The sequence below is a fragment of the Cyanistes caeruleus genome, chromosome 3, assembly GCF_971803275.1.
Source record: "Cyanistes caeruleus chromosome 3, bCyaCae1.hap1.1, whole genome shotgun sequence".
In the NCBI taxonomy this organism is placed as follows: Eukaryota; Metazoa; Chordata; class Aves; order Passeriformes; family Paridae; genus Cyanistes; species Cyanistes caeruleus.
The window spans coordinates 42254178-42281017 of record NC_141703.1 but is presented as its reverse complement, the minus strand read 5'-3'; the positions used below and the strand labels follow the sequence as shown (position 1 = coordinate 42281017).

Here is a 26840-nt window from a genome sequence, read left to right as displayed (position 1 = left end):
TACAAAATTTAAAAAGCCTGATGATGGGTTTAAAGTAGGTTTATATTTCAGCAACTAAATATGTTTGGGATCAATTCCAATGACCGCAAAATTAGCCCAGATAGTAGTAATTATATCTAAAATCTGTTTGCAACCTTGTTGCTACATGCAGATGGAAAGATTACTTGGGTCACCACATGTCAGCCAGAAGTCAAAATGAACCCCGCAGACTATAGAATGCAAAAGGATGTGAATGTTGAAATAATTCATACTTACCAATAAATGAAAAAAATTCATACTTATCAATAAATGTTGGCTTTAGAGTTCTAGTGATGATGAAAACATACAGATTTTCCAACTTCACCAGGTGAAAATAATTTGTTTCATTCAATAACTGATTAAAAGTTCTTTCTAACAAGCAGAAACTTAAAAAAAATATTATATTTAGTTGCAATTTCTATTGTACCACAGATACTTATAACAATACTGATTCCTTTAGATTTCGAACTTCTCAGCTTTTAACAACAGTTTTATACCCAGTTCTAAAAAATTATAGTCAGCCATTATTTTCTTGAGGAATGTAAAAAAATAGCAAGCTTTAGTTATGACCCTGGCCTCTTCATTGCTGTATTTGTATGCCTTTGAATATTTTTAATTTTTTTTTTTGTGTGTGTGAATTTTTTTTGGACAACTTCTTATGTGAATTGCATGATGTTTTTACTTTTAAATTTATATAAGAATATTTGTATCTCCACAGTTCTCTCTGTGGCAGTGAAAAATTTGAAATATATAGAGACTTTTAAAATACACAGTTAAATGAATTATGGTTATGTTGTTATGCTGAATATACCTTTATCATATTTAAAAGTGATGCTTTGAAAAAAAGTCATGTTTGCTAACCCAGAATGTTTTGTCAAGTGATCATTCATCACATTTGCTACAGATGCACAGCCAAGAGTGTGGTCACAAAGATGTTAGATAGATGGTGAGCTGGAACCACACTGCAACCTTCACCAGGAAATTAAAGTACAACCCCATGGCATTTAAAAACAAAGAATAAAGAATATTTATTTTAAAATAATTCCTGGGTTTTGAAGGAGTGCTTGCCAAGGAATCAAATGTATATGGCACATGGAAGGGACAGAAATCTGAGCTATATACTGACAGCAGTAATTGTGTGAATTATATAGGCAAGCATATATTACGGATAGACTTGTTTATACTGGGATCCTGCTGACTTAAGAATAGTCTCCTTCAGCTGGAAACTCTTCCCACTCTATGTACAAGGAACATAAATAAAAGGCAAGCATAATCACTTTTTGACAGCTACCTTTATCTAAGGTAAATCCTATCAAATATAAGAAACATATGAGGTTTTCTAAAGGTAAAGAAAGCTGTAAATGCGTTCACCTATCACTCAGTTACACAGTGACTTTTCCTTCCCCCACTATTCTTGCTCAGTTTTTAAATCCTCTAGAATGTCTCAAACTAAGTGCTGATTAATAACTCTGCAAAGTGTGTGTTGATTTTTTTTTCCTCTCATCACCCCTCGACATTGTGCAGCATAGATTTGCCCAGAAAGCTCTTGTCACTCATATTTAACTAGACAAATAAAAGCAAGATAACTTGGAGTAGTGTCATGAAAATCCCATGCCCAGAGTCAAAAAAAAGCACCATGAGACAAGGGTAGAGATGTTGCTAGATAAACTGGTTGTTTCCTTAACATTTCTTATTCTCATGTCTGGTTTTTTTAACAGCTTTTTTGAATATAGTACTCAAGGTATTAGAACCAAAAGGAATAAAAGAAGATTGTGGTTTTCTTTTTTTTTTAATTCCAATTTTTTTTGTCTGGAGAACAAAATACTTGGGTACCCATAACCAACCTTCCTTCCTTCCTTCCTTCCTTCCTTCCTTCCTTCCTTCCTTCCTTCCTTCCTTCCTTCCTTCCTTCCTTCCTTCCTTCCTTCCTTCCTTCCTTCCTTCCTTCCTTCCTTCCTTCCTTCCTTCCTTCCTTCCTTCCTTCCTTCCTTCCTTCCTCCCTCCCTCCCTCCCTCCCTCCCTCCCTCCCTCCCTCCCTCCCTCCTTCCTTCAATTTTTCTTGCTTTTGCTCTTCTGATTCTCTTCCCCATCCTGTTGGACATAAGAGGACTCAACAAGCTGCTGGCCAGGGTCAACCCACCCCACTCTGCTATAGTCAATGAAAATCAACAATATAAGGTGGGATTTAGTTACCTGGACGTGCCCTTGAGGTGCCCTAAAGTATCTTACCTGGACCCTGCTACTTCTCTAGAGGAGTATGCCATGCCTCTGCTGTCATGTCTATCACATTCTGCTCTCCTTACCCATTCCCCCTCTTCCTGTGATGCTGGGGCTTTTTTTTTTTTGCTTTTTTTTTTTTTTTTTTTTTTTTTTTTTTTTTTTTGTTGTTGTGGAACCTAAGAAAATACTGACAGGTGTGCAGAGCACAATTTGGAGAGCTAGTACTTCATCCCTAAAGTAGATCACCTGAGCATGGAGTCTTTGGAGTCCTTTGAGCCAATGAGCCTGGATACCGTGGTACAGTGCCAGACCACAGATATGAAAAAGAAGCTATGGTGACAGTCAAGCATGGCAAATTACACAGTGTGTCTCTATTAAAGCAATGGAATAGATCCCCAGTGCCCTTTGACTGTGATATATGCACAGATAATTAGTGTATGTTCAACCTCCAGGCACTTAGATGTTGAATGCACAGAATTGAAGCTAACCTTGTACATACTCACCATTCATCTAGGATAAAGAACTGGCTATGGATTGCTTTTCATTATTTAATACTAGTTTTAAGGAAAGAACATCTAGAATTAACTATGAGGCTTGAAAACTACTTTGCTAAGGCCTCTGCAAGGAGAAACTCATAGCACTCTTTTTTCACTGTGTGCTGATATATGACAATATATACAGTATAATAAATTGGGGGGAAAAAACCTGCAGAGGATGACATGATAACTATGCATATTTTATCTACATAATCTATGTCTGTTCTCTGGACCACAGAGTGATATTAAATTAATACATTAGAATTTACTACTAAGATTCATAATGGAAGACTATTCAAAGCATCTGCCCTTTGTTTAACGGTGCATTGAAATCTTTTATTTTAATTCAGATGAACAAAATAAAATCTCCTTAAAAAGGCAGATGAGAAGCATTGACATTGGTAATAGGTGAAGGGGATATAATGGGAAAGTAAAATTTACTGGAGTGCTTCTCTTTTTCCTAGAGAAAGTCCATGCTTAATGTATAGGTAGGAGTATATAAAAACAGGAAATTCTATGAGAGAATGTGAGGGAGTAGGCAGAGGAAATAAGCTAATTTATTTATTAAAAGACCACAATATCACAGCTGAATAAAGAAGTGTGTACAAGGGTGGTCATGGCAGAATTAACTCATATCTTCATAACAAATAAACTAAATAGAGATGAAACAGTAGGAATAGAAAATTTTTATTCACATAGTACTCCAATCTGTACATGAGTAGTATGATATTTATAACCCAGAGTCCCTCTAGCTTTCTAAGATCTAAAAGCATCCAGACCTAGTTAAGCTATGAGAATGTAATTCATTAAATAATATACTAGAGAAGATAAAATAAAAATTACAATATTTTTTTAAAAAAGGAATGTGATTTTTACTCAGAGTACCCAGAATGGAGGAGGGAGATTTTTACGGGTGATGCGAAGCAAATAAAACATTAAAGCTCAGATGAAAGGTGAAAAAGTATGATATAGTGGACAACAGAAACAAAAGTAAACTGCAAAGCACATGACTGTGAGGAGAATATACAGGGAAACTGAAATTACAGAAGGGTTTTCTTTAGTGAAAACCAAAACCTAGGAAGTTAATAATTATATGTACACAGGAGTGGATTAGGCAAGCAAATTACCATGTTGATGGGTTGTTAAAACAGAATCAAGAGCACAGATGACAGTGCTTATGTCTCTGTTATTACCCTAATGACTAAATAGGTGGGATTCCAGACAACCTTCCCTGAGGATTCATACAGAGTATCTTCATGGACTCTGACATGCTCGAATGCAGGTAAAATGCTCTTTTCTCGGTCTTTTTAGTCAAGTGATATCAGAAGGCATTAACTCTTGAGCTGGATGTCATAGAGAAAAATGTGATTTGTCTTCAAGATGAAGAAACAAGCCAAAAACAAGTTGGCACGGAAACAAGTCTGGTTGTTTGGAATGCCTTCTTTTTGCTAGACTCAAAAAAAATTATCAGCATTTTTCCTTGAAGGAAAATTAAACAGCATTCATTATATTTTTCCTTGAAAATATAATTACTGACTTTATTCTAGAATATAGACTTCATCTGTGGAAGGACAAAATATGTATTATTAAAAACACTTTAATTAGCTAACTTGTAGTACTCTACGGTCTGTAATTCCATGCTCAGTACTCAGAGCTTTTTGACCTTTGAAAATGTAGCTCATAATATTTCTCAGAACCTCTTGCAATAATTCAAACATTTTTGTGTCGTTTGTTTCTTTGCTGTGTCCATGTGTGCACTGCTAAATGTTAAAGTGTCTTGCTATAAGGATAGCACTCAGATTTCATTCTCTGAAGTGTGTGAACAGATAGACGCAGCATTATACTGCTACTACTGACATTTCAATTCAGAGCCAAGGCCACCAACACTTTCAGCCCCTGCTGTTCTGTTAAATATTTGTCAGTGAAACAGACTGAGGATTGCTTTTCATATTTCTTGTACATGCTGAGCTACACCAAAGGCAAAATGTCAGGTAAAAACCAGTGCATACCCTTTTTCTGATAGCAAAACTCTTAGCTTGCATATAGAGACTGTGGCCTTTCAAGAATATGCTATCGCCATGTGCACTATGATCCTTTAATTGAAAATCAGTGTAGGTAGATAATTGTGCAGATTAGAGACAGACCCACAATGTGTGCCAATTATGCATGAAAAAAATTGAGACTTTGTATGACAAGGGGAATAAAATCAGGCTGATATAATCGTAGCAGAGACAAACTTTCCAGATAACTCCCACATGAAATTAGGACTTGTAACTTTTAAGTGACGCAGTGGGGGCTGGTTTATTGCTAATGCTTTTGAATAGGCCCTGCAGGGCTTGTTCACTTTTAGTTTCTTGGTAAGTACTTTGAACATAAATGGAGCTTAAATGAACTGGCATGATAGACTCTAATTTCTGTAACACCTGTAAAATTTTCACTATAGTCATCCCCTGCTCAGTCTCATCCTCTTGATAGTCCTGTGTGTGACAGTCTAAAATTCGGAGACAGGATTTATTTGTTTATTTGTTTAAAAATCTGGAGGAAGTGGAGAATAGGAGTTTCAGAAAGCAAGTTATTTAGAAGTAGTAACCTGCTCAATGGACTGATAGCCTTCCAGCAAACAGTTCTGCTTTCACCTGCATACAGCTTTTCAACTAATCACAAAAACCATTATTAGTGCCATCAGCCATAAAAATTCTGTACAGATAAGTCTGTCTTAATGATTCATGGCACTGATGGCGTTTGCAGTTTGTGACAGGACTGGTATTAAAGTGGTTAGGCATAAGCAATTATTTTAATTTTCTTTGTTTTTGAAATATTTTAATTCTTTTCTTGATAAATAACTTCTCTCCATCATCCATGCAAAGAAAAAACTATGGTGTTTTTTCCTCCTCAGTCTTATGGCAAGAAGACAGATTTTAAATGTCTGCTCTGTCAAGGAAGGATTGAGTGAGAAGCAATCTGAGTGTCTCACTGTGACAATTGGGAAAGCAGCTGTGTGTGAGATAGGTTTTGGGGGAAATGGAAAAACCCAGAGGTTTGTTATGTTTCTCTTTGGCACAGTTTGAATGTGTAGTTCTCTGCATAGATGGGGAAAGAAAGCATTTTCCCCTTAACTTATGCTGTAATTTTGGGGATAAAGCTGGAGAGTTTTCAGATGCCAAGAAATACAAATTTTGGAATCTCCTGAATATTCCTTTATCATTAACCATAGAGAACCTCTAATCCACGTTGCTTCATGCAGCTTTGTGGAAGGTCCTCTCCTGTTCTTCTAACTTCTTTAGAGTGCCTATGATATAGTAGTGTACCTTTCTTTCAGTGTTTCTGTTTTGCTAAAGCAGGAAGGATGCCATAGACAGAGGAAACACACTTTAAATTTATTGTTTAATATGGTAACTTCATAGTTCTTAATAATATGAAGTGCATGATGTCAGTTGCTGACATAAACAGCCTCTGTAGCTGGAAACTAACACAACAATGATTGCATTATTGCAAATAATGAGTAATATGTTAAAGAAAAAACATATGCTTAAAATGATGTTATTTTCCATATTAAAAACCTTTTGAAAATTAAAAAAAAAAAATTGTGTGCTGGTCTAAACCAGTTAAAATCTGGTATCACACTGTAATATTTGAAAGTTAACTAAATGTGAATATGAATGTGATATGAATCACAGTGGAAGAATTTAAGAATAATGGGTTTGTATAATAGTGTTTTATTTTGTTTTAGAATACTTTGCTTTCATTTTATGAACTTATAAACTGCAACTGTTAAACAAACCTGTGATTAAAGCATATTTTCCAGAGGACCATGATAGCTATCAGGTCCCCTTCACATAAATTGTTTATCACTCATTTCCTTCAGAGGTAGTTGTTTAAAACAAATAGACACAATGAATTATTGCCTAGCAGGGAAAAAATTTGTCATATGGTGCACCACACTGTTTTGTACACAGGCATTCATTTAAACAGACATTATAAGATTTTAATGTGTCTTCTGAGAACCAGAGTGATGCATGTTCGTAGGTAGTATCAAAATAGCTGCACATTTTTCTAAAACCAGATTATCATATCACTAAGCATTAAACTGCACATTTTTAGGTATTTCTGATTACTTCATAAACAATCTCTAGGATTTGATCTCCTTGTTTTCAGAATCCAAGGAATAAAACTTTTCCAAATTAAGGGCAATTGCAACTGTGGGACATATAGATGAGGAAAAAAGCACTCAAAGCCTCTGCTTGTAATAATTTTCAATATAGTCCCAGCGTGTGATGGCTTAGAAGCTGTTTCACCCCAAACCACTCCCATTCTACTCTCAGTGTTTGTTTCGAATACACACATTGGTGCGTTGCCATAATAACACCAATTTTAAAGGACCTACCTTTCATACTGATGTTCATGTGACTGTGGTGCAACAGGACCTTTTTCAGGGTGAAAAATCTAAACAGAAACAAAATAAACACCAATGCATAAAAAGGAACCTCACATAATGTGGGTTTAGACTGTCATTCTTTTACCAGAATAATGGAATTTTTCTCTTTAGAAGAACCTCAGGAGCTCTCCAGTCCAATCTGCTCAAAGCACTGCCATCCCCAATGTCACACAAGGGTGGCCAGGTCTTTCTCCTTGACATTCAGAGGAATGCAAAAGGTCCAGGTCTCTCTACAGTCAATAAAGAAAGTTAGGCCAATTAGTTGTCCAAGATTTGGTGAGATAAACCTCAAATATTGTCTCAGTACCAATTATTGGTTTAAACAATTATTGGAGCAGCTTTCATACTTTAAATTCAGGTAGTACTTTACAAAACACTCATCTACTAAGGTAAAAACTACTTCTATAGCTGTATGGAATCTTAAAAAATATTTACCATTTAATTTTTTTGTCTATACACAAAAAAAAAAGTTGATTTCTTTAACGAATTTTTTAATGCTGTAAAAAAAACCAAAAACACTCTAAGTGGTCATTGATAGCTTTCCCATTCACTTTTAAGATAATTTGAAAATTATATTAAAATTTTTGCTGGTTTATTGAGCCACATTACATCTCAGAGTGTTCTGTTTTATTCTGTATCATTCTGTTCAATCTCATCAAACAGCAGTGGTGTTCAAAGTTATAATGATGTATAGTAGAATTGCTGTAGTCTCTGAGGAAAAATCATGGAGATGAAAAATTAACTTTCCACTTGCCTACCATAACCGATCAAATTTTAATTAAAATTGTTTTAAATTAATTGACTTCAGTAATATCTTTCAAAGCTCATGTATCTGTGTCATAGATATTTGAACTAAAGAGGGTCTTGTAATGTAGCCACAAACAGTACTTTCCAAATACAGAGCAAGCTCTATTTTTACCATCTTCTTTTCTACTGCCACAGGTAGAAAGAAGCATTTCTGTGAAGAAGCTTATTAGTCTGAATGCAGTGAAAAATATCCTGTGGGAAATTGTTTCTGAACTGTAGCACATCCATTGTCAGGAATCATACATTCACAATTTATCTTTGATAAATAAATATTTACTTCATTCAGATAAGTAGGTCTGTCAACCTGCAATTCTTAGGACTAGCACTTCTGAAAATTGGCTTATGCATACACAAGTTCACTGGAGACTCTTTGTTCTTTTTTCCCCATTATGTTATTGAAAATAGCAATGTTTGACATATTTGTGCACAGAGATTTTTATGTTACCTGGCACTATAAAGGAGCTGAAACATCTCTTGCTAGAATCTTGTCTCAGCTTTGCTCACATTGTGAAAGGGGAAGAATGAATAGAAAAGCCATTTTTACAAAAATAAGAGCAAGAAAGACTGTTCATATTTTTAGTACTTTGAGGAGTCTGAGTATTCAAATAACACCAGAACATTTTTTAGCTGAAATAAATACATCTATATCACTTTTATATAAAAATAAACATTTATATTTACATGCTGAGAGAGTATACTACATGAGGGAAAAATAACAGAAGTATTCAAGGCAAGCATCCTGTTTACCAAGTGATGCTAACTCAAATGGGATTTTTCAATGTTTTGACCTATATCAAGTTTTGTTTACATGAGACGGGACTGAAAGGTGGGTCAAAAAGTGAGAGATCTTGCTCTGATGTTTTATTTTCTTTGCATACTCTGCTGAATTTTCATTTCCTGAAGTGTGCTTTTAATGCATTTTTGACAAACGATTTTTGGTTGGTAGGTTCTTTGGGGATGGATGTAAGATGTAGAGATACACATTTTCTTCTTCTCCACCAAAACTGCTTGAGTCACAAAATGTTACTTTGTGTCTACTGGATGTGTTAACTGCCAGTGTGAGATATCCAATACAGTTTAATAGAAAATGTCCCATTTTTAACCTCCATGGTGAAACCAGAACATGCCTTATAGAAATATTTACGTTATCACAGTATGCCACATAGACATGTATTTTTTACCTTCTCCAAGCCAACGAATTACAAAATTCATGTGCAAATAACTTCTGCCCATTCTAAATATGTCTTTAATTTTTAAGATCAATATACGAGTATGAGGGAGCACTCAAAGAATCCATGGCCATAGCACAAAAGAAATGTTGGTGTTTTTATTCCTTGATCCATACGTAGAAGCCTGGAGGGGGTCCCAAATGAGATGTGAAGAACAGCAGAGATTTTGTTTCAAATTGGAAAATGTCAGTGGAAGACGCTGCACAACAGACTGACAAATGAGCTGCAGCAAATTACCAGGACCACATTCTAATCACCTAGCATTTTCAAGCATTTAATTGAAAAAATAGATGTGGACACTTTTGCTTGAAACGATCCTGGCAGTTGCGAAGATACTTCCACAAAAGTGGCAAATGACAATTTTTAAAGGGAACTTCAAAAGAAATCCTGAGGGGGTAAAAAAAACCCCAAAAACCTGATGAGTTTGTTAAGAAAGTTGTAGAGTATCACTTCTCCTAATATTCTACATATCTCTAATAGTAACAGTTTGTGTTTCTATCTTTTCAGCAGTTCAGCCTTTGTCACCACAAATATAAATACAAATGGTATAGTGACCAAACCCAGCCTTTACATCAATCCTTTATCCTCATTCCACATATTAAGGATATCAACACTTTTGTCAAAGGACTATCCCTCCATAAAGAAAATGTGAAACAAAACTACAACAGTTAGAAAATTGATAAAATGGATAACAATGTAAGAAACACAAGAAATAGAATTTCAGGAATCTCCATGTAACTTCATAAGCTGATGGACAGGAAGCTGACCAGTGACAAGGTCAAGATTCACCTCAGTCTCAGGGATATTAAAACCTAAGAGAATCTTAACAAAAATCTGCTTCCTGTACTCACAGCTGGTTTAATACAGGAAATGTTTTTCAAGAGTTCAATATATATCTTTTTCATTCAGTCTAAATCGATAAAAAAAGAGCACCTTAAGATCATAGGACCATAACAACAAAGAGCCTGGACATTTCTAAAAAAGGCTCTCTAATGATTTGCAACTCAGCTAAAAAAATCTTCGGTACAAAATTCAAGGATGATCTCAACAAAGAGATTCTGCTTACTATAGACACTGTAGCTGATAATTGTGTTTTATAGGCAGACAAAGGGATTTTTAAGAAGAACATAGAAACTTATATTTATTTATTTCTGCATAGATGCTTTTGTAAAGAGAAATACCTGTATCTATCTTTGGTATTGTCAAGACTGGAACTTTGCTGTGGTTCAGCTGATAATTAAGGCAGTTAAAAACTGACTTTCCACATCTACTGTGTTCTGTTCTACACCCTTCACAAAAAGACATTGAGGTGCTAGAGGGAATCCAGAGTCGGGGAACAAATCTGGTGGAAGGGCTACAGCACAAGTCTTATGAGGAGCAATAGAAGAGCTGGTAATTTTTAGCCCAGAGGAAAGAAGCCTGAGGGGAGACTTCACAGGTCTCCTGAAAAGTGGTTGTAGTGAGATGGGTATCAATCTCTTTTCCCAAGGGAAAGGATGAGAGAAAATGGCATCAGGTTTGCCAGGGGAAGTTTAGATTAGATATTAAAAAAATTTCATTTCAGAAAATGTTCATTGGAAGAGACATCCCGGGAAAGTGGTGGAGTCACCATCCCTTGAAGTGTGACTCACATCCCAACTTTGTGCTTCTTTCTTTGCCTCTTGAAACTACTTATTTACCTTATGATCAAAGTGATGTGTTTGTAAATAGAGAAGTTCCTACTTAAGGAAATCATATAAAGTGTAATGCTGATTTTTCTTACATAGAAAAAAGGCAAAGTATTAGTTCAAAGTCTGAGATTCATTCTTGTAAAAACAAGTATTGTAGGCATGAAGAATAATCTTCAACTGGCCAAGTGTATCTCTGCACAAAGTAGTCTTTTACCTATGAGCTGACCATATGGACATTCTTTACAGGCAATAAAAAAGAAACAGATTCTATGGGGCATGATTCACCTTCTAAAGCAGACTAAAAACTGACAGTAGATGTATGAGAGGTATCTTAATCAAGCTTATTACAGGAAATTGCCTAGTACACTTTAATACTGTAAGATAACTACAATTAAATTACTGTAATTGCTGAAGAATACGTCAAACTTCTTGCCAAGAGCTATTAGACTTCAAATGATCTTAAATTTAGCCACAGTCCAGTTGTTTAAAGGGTTGAAAGAGCCATTCAGCCTACTCAGTCTCTCCTAAATTTTTTTCTGAGGCAGTTTTTAGAGCTTACTCTATGCCAAACTGTATTCAAAGGGCTCCTTCTGCATCCCTAATTGTCAATTAACAAAAATTATTACCAGCTATTATCAAAACAAATTATCCATTTGTTTTTTGGGGTGCAATAGCACCTGTTCAGCTAGGTAGAATAGTAAATAATTTTTGTTCCCCAGGATAATTAGAATCCAAAATTGTTCAAGGTCAAGCCATAGAATCATAGATCATCTCAAGGTGGAAGGAACCCATGAAGATCATTGTGTCCAGCTCCTTTCTCCAGATGTTCCTTGAACTTTGACAGAATTGATGCCATGGCCACTTCCCTGAGAAGCCAAATCACCCTCTCAATGATAAACCTTTTCCTAACGTCCAATTTGAACTTTCCCTGATGTAGCTTCAGTCCATTTCCTTGTGTGCTATCCCTGATCACCAGAGAGGAGCTCAGCACCTCCTACTCTGCTGCCCTCCTAACAGCAAGTCATAGGCATCTCAGGACAGCTAAGTTCATCCTTCAGCCTTTCTTCTCCAAGGTGAACAAACCAGCTGAGCCTCATAACTTTTGCCCTAGAGACCTTTCACATTTTGTTTGCCCTCCTCTGGACACACCTTGCTGTCCTTCTTACATCGTGTCATGCAGAATTGCACACAGAACTTGAGATGAAGTCACACCAGTGCAGGCCAGAGTGGGACAACGGCTGGCTTGGGATGCCATGTGTGGTGCACCCCAGGACATAATTAGCCCTTTGGCTTTCTTCCTCATTAATTGTTGTGCCATACAGACCAATGAGGATATTACTGGGATTTTTTGAGGTGCTAAATGCAGTCTAGATTCATGCCAATGATCCTCTCATGAAGCATGCAGATCTTTACTTCTGCCATAGATATCAATTGCTTACCTGCTTCCTCTTTCTAAAAGCATTGCTAATCAGGTATCTCTGTGACTATATTGCTGCAAGCTATAAAACATTACAGAATGTTTCTAAAGAGAAAAGTCTTCTTCAGTTCTTTTCAATTCAGATTTTCTTTTCTCATATCAGTATGTCAAGTTCATGTTATCTCACTGTATTTTCTCTTTCTTGTCTGGTCCTGAATACTTCTATCTATCAGAATCCTGCATCAGTCTTTGTGCTGATTATTCTTTCTGGTGTAACAAGGATGCACTGTAATTATAGGTGGCTGTAAAAAAAAATTTAAACACTGTGGAAGGAGCTAAGCAGTCATCACAGTATTTTTGTGACAAAGAAAAATATGGGCAAATAAATAGGTAATCCTGATTTAATTAACTTTAGTAGAGGAGAAAAAGGATTATTAAGTGTCAGGCAACTGGAGTGGTAAACTGGAATTTCAAAATTATGCTTACCACTAACATAACTTCATGTTTTCTGTCAGAGACACTTTGTGCTACTGTATTTTTATAGGTATGTCTATTTTCTTAACTGATGCATTAGTAAACATTTTTTTTTTTTTAAATTATAGCTGTCACCATCTCATAACCTATCTGGCTCAAAAAAGTTCTTGCTTAGTTGTAAAACTTCTTCTGATTATCTGTATAAAAATGAGTATAGTTCTGTCTAGGCTGGAACAGAAGTTTAAGTTTTGTGTGGCATGTTTTATAGAATACTTGAAAAAAACAATTTAAGACCAGAAATCTTCTATTTTCCTTGGGAGAGGAAAATCTGTTGTTTTTCTACCTCTTTCTATCCTAATATGCAGCTCCTACTTTTCATGCAGTGCACAATCCTGTACTCCTTATACAGTAAAATATCTCCAAACAGTACAAGATTTTTGTCTGAGAGAGGGCCATCGTTCTGGGGCTCACAGAATTCAGAAGCTGTTTGACATTGTCTTATAATAATTAAATTACACTGTTGACGTTTTTAATAAACACAATCAATCTCTTTCAAAATGTAATGGGTTTGGTGTGGGGGAGGGGTTACAAGGTGAATGTGCTTCCACTTCTTGATTAATTGGTGTCATTACTGGTTAACTGCCCTTAATAAATATCTATTTAAATACTTAATTTTGGAGCCAGACTATCTTGTATTTTTTATACATCATCCTCATTCCTGTTTCACTTGGTTTCTTCACAGTATTGTAGCTGACATTTGCACATTATTTTAAATTGACTGTCTTTAGCACAAAAGTAATTTTTGGAGGCTATGTTAAAAATTAATCTGTATTTAAACCCAGAGTGTTTGTGCATGATGATCCCTAGAGAACTGACTCATTTTTTCTTGAGGTACTATTTGGAAACAATCTATACATAACCCAAGTACATACCTTGTACTTCTGAATCCTTTGGGAAAGTGTTTATTTTAATTAAGAGTACCTATCTCTCAGTAACCATAGTTCAGGCAACTTATCTCCTCAAACAGTCACCTTAGTCATAAATCTAGAACTAGTAAGAATTATCTAGATATGATACATAATGAAATACAATCATTATTCTACGGAATTCAATGCCTGGCTGAAATATGTAAATGTTTTGTCAGCATTTCAGAGTATTCACACTTCTTCCAAAGCTGCCGGTTGTATGAAAGCCATTTATTTATGAGCATTGTATAGAGTTTGATCTTAGCTTAATGCTGAATCTTTAATGATTTTCCTCTGGACAGTGGTCAAATGCTGTGAGATTTTTTTTTGACACCTTTCTCTCCAAAAAGTCTAAGTTCTAACATGATTTTAGGGACCAATACTGAATCTCTTTTGAAAAGTAATCACTGGTGAAAATAACCTCTTCTGCAGGGATTTGAATACCTGAGCAACACTTCTAAGTCAAAAGGCACAGATTGAGGAACTCAGAAAGGATGGTGGGAATCTCTGTGAGAAGAAAAACCTTCTCTATTATACTACATTTTTTTGGAAAATAGACAAGCACTGATAAGAAAGCCTAAGGTTTTGGAAAGAGTAGGAATACAGATGGGATTTTGATGGGCATAGACGTACAAACATATAAGATGATTAGGTTTATAAAACCAGGTGAAGAGCATTAGAACATTCAGGTTAGTACACAATGAACCAGTGAAAGGAGAAAATGAGAGACTGAAAGTCTCAGGAGGATCCTGTCTTGTTCAGAAAATATGTGACCATTTGCATTACTATATAGTGTAATTTATGCTAACTTCTAACTGTTCATTACAGGAAATGTCTATGATTGTTCCAGTCAGAGAAAAAGATGAAAAAGAAGGAATCAAAAATCTAAATTATTTTAATATTAGAGCAACTGTTTGTATCAGCTAAAATGAAATAGTTTCTTACTCAGCTTTAAACATAGGATGACCTAAAGACTTTGTAAGCTTGTGTTTTTCTCCATAATACCCCTGGGCTATGTCAATATTTTCTTCATATTCTTTTAGTCTTATAAATATATAGATACATTGTACTGTGGAAAGAAACACACATTGTTAATCCCTGTCATCTGACTATCTTTTATTATAGAAACATGCTTGTAAATGCAGAAAGATGTGTATATATATACACACACACATATGTATATATATAGACATATATATATATTTGGTTTACATAAAGAAATGTAGAATTATATATATTAAAATATATAAAATATATAGGTAGAATATCTATATCTATATATGAATACATACTTGGTATGTTTTTCTAGATGAAACAATGCATGTTTATATTTTCTAATCAACATATTTAGAGTGAGGTCACAAATAAACCAACTACTTAACAGCAAGTATTATCCAAGCAACATGATATATTTTTTCAGCCAATTCGTTGCTGCATACATTTTGTGCTGAAGTTTAACAACTTAAAGGACAGGGGACACTGCAAACCCATCGAACAAAAATGGCAATGTTGTGCTGAAATGCACTAAAGGATAGTTATGCATATAAATTGTTGTCATTAATTCAGTTTCTGAAATCGATACAATTGCTCCCTCCTGAAACACTAGAGGTCAAGGGAATTGTATTTACTAAAATAAATTGAAGACAATTTTCTTTTCCTATCAGGGAAAAACTTCTATTAGCCAAACACAAAGCCAAGGGGAGCAATAGCTTTCCTTGATAGGGAAACATCCTGATAGCCAATGTGAGACTTGCAGAACTTTAGCTGTTATATGCTTCCTCAGCTGTACATTATTTACATTTTTATATAGGTTGGTAAAGTGTTATTTTTATTCCAAATAAAATCTTGTACAAATATCTGAAAGGTCTTAGAGTTGTCTTCTGGTCATTTAGGTACTGTGTACACTCAGTTGTCTTTTGACAACTTACTACTTCTGGAAAATACCCCAATGTATATATTCTGGAAATATGCTGTGGCCTGAAAGACCACCAAACAGGAACATTCAGGAGCTCTTTCTGTGCTAGGGATGTAAAGGGGCGGTCATTTTTTTAAGTCCTCATTCTTTTCAAAATTGTATTTTACTTCTATTTTAGAATATCTCTTCTGATACCAGAAAGTATTTCACTACCTTCTCCTTTTTTCTCAGTTCCCAAGGAACTAATAAAATTTTATGTCATGATCCTAGAAACTTTGTATTTTTTTTCCTATAACAATGAAATTATTTTCAGTGCAAACATATTATGTTCCATGATTATTTCAAGATACTCTCATCCCACAATAATTAATATACTTAGACACAAATAAAAGAAAATAACATTTCTTTAAATGGATAATATACTTTACATGATAAATACATGTTAAACTTAATTAATCTTTTCTTCCAAGACCCTCAGTTTCTCATCATATAGAGTAACATCTATCTGTTTTCATATCAATTTACAGCTCAAGGTTTCTGATCCAAACAGGGAAAGAGGAAATCCTTATTTAATCCCTATAAAGGTTACAATTCCACGGCTTTTGAAGGGAATTTGTGTTTGACTGTTATGACTTTGTTCTAGTGGAATGCTACCTGATCTGGAAAACAAAACAAAGCAACCACAACCCCACACCTCACGCAGCAAAATATCTTCAAGTCAGGGGTCTTCAGTTATAGTCTTGTGATGTTGCTTTGGCTGTTATTTATACAAGGTTTCAGTATTATTTTTTTTGTAAATAAGAAGTAAAAATACTAGGTGGGAAGAGCTCTTGAATAAATCCAAATAAATTCTAAATTAATAAATCTCAGATGAGTAAATCCTTCTGGCAATCAGACATAAAATTCAGATGCTCTTGTTACTTTTTATTATTGATAGCATGGAAGCCAAATGCATGAGGAGATTACGCTCTAAAAATTACATTGAAAGAAGTTAACATATTTGTTTTAAACTGAAGAAGCCTTAAACAACATAAATTCCAGAATCTGAGCCTGGATTTTCACGTGGGATTTTTGCGCTCAGTGCCCAGAGCATGGCCATAGCAATGTAGAAAGAAAAGTACTAAAATAAAGATTGCCTTCTCTAGACGTCTGAGCAGTTGGAGATCAATTCTGCAACCCAGAATCCCACCACCCTCCCAGGTTTCTGCTGCCAGACCACATTTTCCTACTGCCACAAAAATTAACAGCTGATTTTTAGCTCTTGCTAAAATAGTGTTCTGCTTCAGTGCTGAGGGAGAAGTTGGTCAAGAGATAATGCCTCGAGTAGGAAGTCCCATTTTTCATGTCTTAAAAAAAAAAATTGTTTAACTTGATAAGACTTCTTCTTTTTCCATTATTTGTTTGTGAAGTGCAGCTGGACCAGATGATCTCCAGAGGTCTCTTCCAATATCAACCATTCTGTGATTCCATGATTTTTTTAGGATATTGGTCTGTTAAAGCAGGTTCATATTTGCTTATTCAGGACATAAAAATAAAAACCAAACCTTGTAATTCAGGCTTGACATTGTCACTACGGGCTTGTTGTGGGCACTCCACACACTTTAATCTGATGATAATGTTTCATTTCTTTGGTCCATCTTTTTCTTTCTGCAACAAGTTGACATGAAAACGACTGAACAATATTATTATATCAAACAATAATTATGCAATTTTGCACCAAGACACCTCATTGGATCTACACGACCTACAATCATTTAGGGCTAGATTCCTCTCCAGATTATAAGTACCTATGCAATGAACCCTAAAGCATGAGTGAAAGCAGAAGTTATTTGGTTGATTCTAAAGAGAACACCTAGGGTTTTTTTCATCTCAACACCACTGAGTATGTATTGCTGCATAAATATCCAATTACCCTAAAAAAAGATTAGACAGCTAGTTCACAGGAAAACCTTGCACATATATACTTAAACACAGGAGGTGAAAATATGGGACCAAATTACTCCTGTTGGATGTATAGGCAATAGGAAGGAATATTTTAAGAAAAAAACCTGCTTTATCCTGAACAAGGTACCTGCTATGTGTCAGAAAAATGCAGCTCAAGAATTTGCATTCTCTGTAGGGAACTACTCCAGGTACAAACATCCTCTGAAAATCTACAAGAAGTTGAATGGCTGTTATTTGATAATTGGACCAAAAGACATATAACTGGTAAACTACAAGGAAGCACATACTGTACAAAATATCCTTGGCCAATGCTTGAAGCACAATATTATTACCAGGCAAAGAAAAAACAAGGAAGCAAACAAAACACCTGCAGTGTATAATAACCATTCAATTTCTGAAATAAAACCACCACAGGGTAAATATTTAAAACACAAATAACTTCTCAAGCTATTGTTCAGGGGATGTAACATGTCAAACATTCACAATTAAAGAAAGTAAAATCTGAAAGTAATTTACATGTGTTATTTTTGATAGGTGCTAACAACAGGGACTTAGTCTTTTCTTTCAGGGTAATTTTTTGGATGCTTTTTCAGCTTCTTTTAAAATATCTAAAGTGAGTACTCATTAATATAAGCCTATTTGCTGTACCCAAGTCAAATCTAGAAACAGGTTTTTGCAAGATTATTCTTAATGTTTGAAAATCTCTCCTCCTTGTGCAAGCTGAACAAATGTCTATGTTGGTCTTCATACCGGCCAATTTTCATATTTCCTAAATGTCTATTTCTTCATTCAGTCTTTCCTGTTGCTTTCTTCCTTCTGCCATGGTCTTCCTTTGGTCAGTACCCTATGTGCTTCAGGATTCTCCACTTCTCATTTATGCAATTTTCTTCTTCTTCTGACTTGGGTGGCTTGCATCTGATATATGCTGTGTAATATGGAAATCAGTGCCCTTGTATTCCTACCTGAAATATGTCTCAGCTCTCCACCAAGGAGCTGATGTTAGATATGGAAACAATGGCAATAAAGTTTAGAGGAATAAATGTATAGAAATGAAAATTACCAGTGCTAACACAGAAATAAAACTAAAGAATTGCAATTCACTAAATTCAGTTTTCTCAACAAAAGTGAATTGTATCTTACTGACTATTCTGACACAAGTGACATTTGAAACCAAAAAAATGTTTGAATAGATCAGTTTTAAAATCTGGAGTATTGTCATATGTCTGAAGAATAGAAAATGCTTAAAGAGTCAGAAAAATTATCCAGGCACTCTCACTAGGCTATCCTCCATAACATCTAGATTACATTAGGAAGAAAAGAGTAAAATACTGCATTGATTTACAAATAACAATAATGCCAGAATAATCTAATTTTACATCTATACCATTATGTATCACATATATATAGCTAACATATCTATATCAATCTCAGCTGAGGCTCTAAAACAAGAAAATGCAGCAAACTTTATCATCTGGATTCCAGCAATGTGATATATTGGTGCACGTGAGAGTTCATATCTCAAGGTGGAAAAATGGGGATTAATTAAAATATTATGAAACTGTTAAAGAGCTGAAGATAATAGTGATACCAGCTGGTCCATCAGGAGAAATACAGAGCTGAAATGTTAACAGTGGCGCTTCATAAGATTACCTTTGAGACTAAGCTTATACAATTTCTCAGTAAGAATTTAAATACAATATACAGGAAAACTCTGAGGAAATTTCTGCCTAAGTTGGAAGCACTATTTATATATAAGACAATAAGAATATTACTTTCCTTGAGGACTGGAGCAGTGACAATTTCATGAAGCTTAATGATGCTAAACACTGGACTGAGACATATCCACAAGGAACGTGTTTTGCTATAAACTGAGACTTTTTCATCAGGAAATGAAAAAATCAGAAAATTATTTGGTATGAAGATCAATCAAAGTGCAATCTGAAAGTTATTAGAAGAAAAAAATTGCATTAAAATCTTGTATTTCTATTAAATATTGTAATACAAGGCATTGTACTCATATCATCTAGGGTCCTGTGTGTACTCCTGTTCATTTTTATTTAAAAAAGTTTAATTTCAAAATGAAGAGATGCAGAAATAGCTTTTAAAAGTATCTGGAGAATGAAGAAAATTTTATTTTATGAGAGTAAATGAATTTAATTTACCTATTGTACCAAAATTGAGGTTAGGAGAAGAAATATAGTTACATCACAAAGACATCAGGGGAAGAAGCATTGGGGAGAGAGGAGGATGTTAAGCTAAAAGTTTGTGTTGAATGAGAACAAGCATTTGTCACTGACCAAGAATAAATTTAATCTGGAATTTTAGGAGATAGTTTTCAGTGATGTGTAAGCAAAATTCCAGTATATTCTTGCAGTAGAAGCAGAAGCAACTGGAAACCTAATTCATTTCCATGTAATGCCTGACAGATTTTTGATGGGTGTAACACAAAGGAACTGTATTCAGCAATCTGTGAGGTCATTTAAAAGCTTATGATCATGATAAACATATAGGAAAAATACCCCTTTCAATTAAATTTTATGTATTTCATGAAATCTGTAGCATAATACATATTGATGTTAAGAGCACCACGATGACTTCATCACAGTTCAGATACTGGAAGATAAAACCTTTGCTGAGTGTAATGTTAAGTTTCGAACCAAATAATGACCATTTTAATCTTTTATAAAAGCTTCTCTGATTTCTTATTCTCAGAAGACTGTAAACCTTAATATTTATTTTATAGCATTCCAGTATGTCTGCAGCCCTTGCCTTGCCACCATTTAAATTAACATAGATTGCTCTAAAATATTCTTAATACATGCTGTTTACAGGAATTAAGCTTTTTAATGAAAGGCTAATTTTAAAATAACTAAGATTACTGTCATGAGCTATGTGTACTGATTTTCCTAGATAAACTGCCAAAGTTGTTTGGAGGTTGCATTAAAAACCTATATTGCTAGCAAAGTGTGAATGAAAAATAATTACATGTGTGCTATGCAGAGGAAAAATAATCTAGTATTTATTACTCTGTAGGCTGATGAAATTGGGGAGGATAAATGAAAATTTTGAATAAAATATCATTTAGCAGAAAAGTATTCAAAGCAAATCTCTACTAATATTAACCTGCTTGATGACAAATTATTCTGGAAATAAATAGTTAAAATAATTAACCAGTTAACTCAAAATTTTCAATATGGGACTCAACATTTCTAAGTATTTTTTGTTACTTCTTTGCTTCCTTACTTAAAATGATAGCTTAGTTTCATATGAAAAAAAATGAAAATATCCAGGATCGTTTACTTGCTTTTATCAAACCAAAATTGCCTATTTCTATTGATGAAGGGGTTATTTGAAGATACAAATTCAGCAGATCCCTACTGCTTGACATTCATGAAATTCATCCTACCTAAATTTTGACACTTAAGTTACAGGAGCCAGTCTCCTTCTGTGCTGTCCTTATTTGACAAAAAGCTTGCTTAAAGATAGAATTACCTTACTCATTCCTTCTTTTGACAATTAAGTGGCAAAAAAAAGAATGGGGGAAAGTCAGATGCTAGGTGTTGACTCAGCAGAGAGCTAAAGTAAATCCCAAAATGCTTTACCAAGTAAGATACAAATGCCTTAAGTTATTTAGAACCCTAAGTGCCCTTGAAATCCCTGGGAACTGCACAGTCACCTTCTTTTATGGAGTTCTACCTTATGACAGATAGTGCAAAGAGATAAAATACTTTAACAGAAGGCTGAATTGCCTTAGAGTTATGTGGCTCCCAAATGTAACAGATCTATAAAGCTCCTTAACATAAATGGCTTAAGAGAGCTGGTGAATGAACATCTTCTACATGAGAAATTAAGGCTGCAGGTACACCAGGGCAGATGCTGTGTATTGCTTGATGGTACTGAGATAACAGAAATGCAAGATGCAAAGAAGATGCAAACTTCGAAGCTGAAAACATAGATTTTAAAATAATTGCAGTAAATTAAGTTGGGAGTTGTTTTTGTTCAGTTGGTTTTGGTTCAGGGTTTCTTTTGTAGTCAACATGAATATAATTTAAAAAAAAATACAGGGTTTGGTAAATTTACTCATAAATCTTTATCCAAGAGGCTAGGAATCTGTTAATCACAATTTAACAAACTCATTTAATAATTTACTTGGAAATTATTCAGGAAGTATAACACTAGTACAAATACTGTTTGTCAAATCAGTTTAGAGGTGTGCATTCATGGCACATATAGTATATACAGTGATAGTTGAAAGCAGTTTTATCAGACACCCTATTATTTTTAAGTGTATTTGAGAAGTAGGTAGTTTACTCACTGGTTCCTAAGAACTGGTGAGTCAAAGGAAAAAAGTCAAAGTGATAAACAGCATTAATTACACTTTGTAATTATATATATATAGTTATTAATAATAGCTAACACAGACACCAAATGTTTAAACAGGCATAAGTTTATCAAATATGCAGAGAGCATAAAAATAAACCACAAATTACCTATAAAAAATCTTGAAAGCTGATCAAAAAGATCAAGAGAACACTAGATATAGTGTTCCATATAGTATATATACACCAGCAATACCTTAGTAGAGAAAATATCCAATACCCAGATGACCATTCAAAATTTTGGTCAAAAAAAATTCAAAAAAAGCTTTTCCCCTCAAAAAAAGTATTTTTCTTTTATTGGTTGAAAGGAAGCACTGTAGCCACATGTAGCAGACTAAAAACAAGTCAGTTTTACAACATAAGGTGTCAAGGTGAAATACATGCCACCACTTCTTATAATGCCTGTGTGCACTGGACATGTTTTTCAAGGTCACATTATGCTCAGATTTGCTTTCAAGAGAGAAAAATATCCTCTTTATATTTTTACCTGTTGTTTCTCTCACTGGAGTGTCTCAGTATCTGCACAGAATAAGGTTAAAGAGGTGATACTGACTACTGATGGATAATTTTTGTTTATGTTTTTCAGTTTTGGGAGTCCAATGTGCTGAGTGCTCTACACCACTGAAAATAAACTACTCAAGGGATTGTCATAGACATTTGGTTATTCCTGTGGCAATGTCCCAGAAATGCCAGACAGGGCTGATGCTCTCCTGCCTTAGGCTGTGGGCAGGTTATTGCAGTTTTGTTAAAACAATTTAATTTCATCTCCTGATTACTGATGTTCCTGAAAGCACAGTTGCCAAGGGTGGGTTTCTTACTGGTCTATTGCTTTGCAAATAAAATGCATTTATTTAAATTACTTTGGTAGTGCTCTGATAATTTTAGATATACTGTCTGAACTACAAATACAACTCCAGTCCTGTTGATACTATTCTAAAAACTGTTTTCTATCTAGAGTTACTGATAAGTTTTAGGAGGTTTCAGTCTAAATTTGAGGTATAAACCATATCTTCTAGGATGACTTTCATCTTAATACAGTGAAGTGTCCCCACAGTCTGAGCTGCCTTTTAGTATTGCCTGATAGATGGACCCAAGTGATGAATTACAAAGTATTTTCTTATTCTCACAGAAAGATAATGAAATTTAAACCCGGTGGTTCTCACTAATGTCCTCTTTTTAAAGGACATTTTTTAAAGGTAAAGTATTATTTGAATTATTATTTAAACTATTTTTTAATTTTGTTGAAATAGGTAACTATGAAATTATCTACATTATATGATACATACAATTTGGAGGACAATCTTTCTTAAAGCTAACTTGGGATGTGCTGTAATCTTTTGGAGTGAATGAAAATAATGTTCTTGACTAATAAACAGAAGAATTAATTAAAGCATTGTACACACTGTATAAAAATTTTGAAATAGTTAAAAAGTACCTTTTCTTTTTCTCTAAAATAAAGTGCTTTTCTGCAATCAAGGAGTATAATTAAAAAAATAGTATTTCTATTCAGTACAAAGACATATTACTCTGCAAAATAGCAGTGAAGTGGAAAAACATCAGGATTTTTTTTTGGATCAGACATACCTATTTTTACAGGTATGGATAGAGTTAATCTGTCCCAATTTAGGCCTCTTAAAGTAGCAAAACTATAGTCTTCAAAAGTATTTTTATTTTCTCAACCAAAGATACAGTCGTTTCAGGAGTAAATTTCATTCCAAGGGAGATAAAATGAATAATGGAATGAAGATTCTTTTCCATGGCCTGTAAAATTGGACATTATCAATATATTCAAACTTTAAAATCTTATTACTAGATATATAATGATGCATAATTATTAATATATAATTATATACATGAGCATATGTGTATGAGTACATATATTATTAACATATCATTTATTGTAAATTCCTAATAGATAAAAATCTAATTCTTTCAGTAAAAATAATATAAACTTTAAATAGGAAAGAAAATAACAAAAGGACATATTACAGGCATGCTTTCTTAATTTCTTTTCCTAATAAAGACTTTGTTTAAATAGTCTCATAACATAGATCTTTGGATCAAATGCAATCACAAGAGGATAGGTATAAAAGGCTTTGAGAAGTAAGAGAATCTGTGGCTATATCAAATGGCCCATCTACTAAAATGCTCTCTTCCCTCTGTATTAGAAGTCATACCATGATACACACACTCCAAATAGTCAGCTATATTTGGTTAATATCACACATCAATGCTGAAAGCATTTTTATTTAACTTACATCTGACATGGGTTTCCTTTATACCAAAAAAACCATATTGCTCTCTGTTTCAAGTTGTGGTAACTTTTGATGGGCTGTAAATACGGTTACATAATTATCACTTCATGTTGCAGAGTGTTGCTTGAAATGACAACCATAAAGGGAGTCTTCAAGGAAATTCATAAGGTTAGTCTTACTAGGAAGGTGCTGGGCTGGGACTTTGAGTTTTTGGTTCAGTTCCAGTCTGATGCATTCTTGACTGTGTGGTCTTTGGCCACAACTGTAGAAACAGAGATGATACTTTTCTGTCACCGCTGGATTTTGTAACAATAAATGGACTAATGTTTGGGAAACATGGAAATAATGCATTGATGGTGGTCATGCAAAGTAATAAATAGAATGTCAGTTTGTTAGAAGATGATTCAGCTCTAATCAAAATAAATACCTACATGAAAACCAGGAAGCAAAAATTTCAAAATGTTTTGTGTGTGGTCCAAAGAATATAGACAGCATAGAAAGACTTAATTTGGTTTCATATTGTTATCACAGATTATATAGTTATTATAATCTTTTGTTCTATCTACTACAGAAAAAAAAGTGCTGCATTCTTTTGTATAACAGTGATATTAATAATCAAGTTTCTTAACTGACCTAACTATTTCAGCACAGGAATAGAAACTTGGTATCTCTTCAAAGAGCCAAAAGCAAAAGATCCTTAAGAGAATTAAAATTTTTCTTCATGTTATGCATATTTTATATATAAAACTGGAGGGGATACTTGTTTAAGCTTGTTGCCACAAAAGGCAGTGAACAGAGGGAAAGGACAGAACATTTAAGAGGGGGAAAATATTTTATGCAAAATGTGTATAACTGAGCCACATTTTAGCAAAGCTGTACTTCTAACATATTGATGCTTGCTATGCATTTCAATTAAAGTCGTCCCTTTCGCATGACAAAGGCCTGAATGAAAACAGAGAGAAATTACCCCATGTTTCTGTATAAGCAAAAATACCAAACTTCTCACAAAGAAAATACAGGCAATTATCTTGTCCGTGAACGTCAGAAATGATGAAGGCTATTTCCTACAATTCTGCATCTTGTGGTTGATTGACTTCCATTGTTGGCTGAAGAATTTTGATGTGTCTCTGGCTGTGTCTAGATGACATCCGATCCCGCAGCCAAGAAGGCCTCAAAGGCTGCAGGCCTGGGTTCATCATTAGCCTCTGTCAGGGCTATGTGCTTCCTTCACACTGTCATCTGCACAGATTAAATCTTCTTATGCATCTCAAAGTTCCATCTCCCATGGCCAAGGAATCAAAATTCCAGGGTTCTGTGCTAGTGTGCATCAGAGATCAACTGAGATGTATCTAAGGTATGAACATTTACGAAGAAGGTATTTGTGCATCCTTCAGCTTTCCTGACAGAGAGGCTCTTCTTCCTTTCTCCGTTTCCTACATTTACAAAGCACAGACATGATACCTTTCTTGAAACCTTTTCAGCATTTTTTCTTGACACTAGTATTTGAATTAAAAATTTACTGAGGACAGCACGAGGGTTTTACACGCACAGACACATACACACACTCACAGCCTAACTGCATGTATGTTACATTTATTATTATTTACATATATACAATTTCTGTATGACACCAGTTTTCAAAAGTGGGTGAAAAAAACTGAATGTATATCATTGTAGTCAAATACTTGCCTTCTTTTTTCTACTATTCCTGATTTTTTGGGGTAAAAAAACTTCACATGTGGGTCTAACCAAAAAACTCCACGTTGCTTCATCTAGAAAGCTGGTCATACAACTGAGCAATACAAATAAATGGAGTACAGTGGACCATGCAAATGCTGGTATCTTACTGATCAAGAAAAGTATTGGTATGCAGTTATCTGTGTCAGACAAAGTTCCTGCAGGAAGTATAGAGTCTAGAGACAGATTTTACTTACACTAATTTTAAAACATAAATTCAAAAAATCATCTACTGTGAAATTGTTCAGATTAAATTCTTCAGTGTCCCATTGATAGATAAAATTGATTTTAGGCTTTGTATCACAAAGACAACAAAAGAAACACTTGATCGTGTTTAAATTAGAGATGCTTATGATATTGACTAGAGTGGTGGAGTGCATGTTGTGGATATTTACTCAATTTCACCATTTATTACTTAGATGCAGATTTGTCTATTTACAAAAAGAGCTGTGATTTCTAAATCAAATACTCAGTTAAATAGTAGTGAACACTTCTGGGAAAGACAAGTGCTAAAGTAATGCAATTCCATGAAAGATGGATAGAGTGTTTGCAAGCACTTGTTAATGTTGAAACTATAGAAGTCTCATATGCTTGTAATAGAGACCTACCAATGTGTCAAGAATTTTCTGCTGCTTGATCATTTCCTAGAAGGAGTATTCCTTGTGTTAAGACACTTATTTGTTTGTTTATTTATTTATTTATTTATTTAGTTAGTTAGTTAGTTATCAAGAATTCTCAAGAAGGTAGACAAATGAAATTACATCAAATAAAATATCAAAAATATAAGCCTTCCTTCCCATTGTATTCTAACTCTAGAAATTATTACTGATAAATACTTG

At 34.3% G+C, this 26840-nt stretch overlaps 1 protein-coding gene across 5 annotated transcripts in view; it reads left to right on the top strand.

Moving 5' to 3' along the window:
• Positions 1–26840, top strand: part of GPC5 (glypican 5) — a 584277-nt gene that overhangs the window by 381621 nt on the left and 175816 nt on the right. For 3 of the 5 annotated variants that reach the window (XM_086880901.1, XM_086880905.1, XM_086880907.1), the window contains one exon: positions 22596–22774. The exons of the other annotated variants lie outside the window; for them this stretch is intronic. In XM_086880901.1, the coding sequence (XP_086737027.1) occupies positions 22596–22768 (173 nt within the window). In that variant the 3' untranslated portion in view covers positions 22769–22774. Of the gene's footprint in view, positions 1–22595; positions 22775–26840 lie in introns of those variants that run through there. 5 annotated transcript variants of the gene reach the window in all.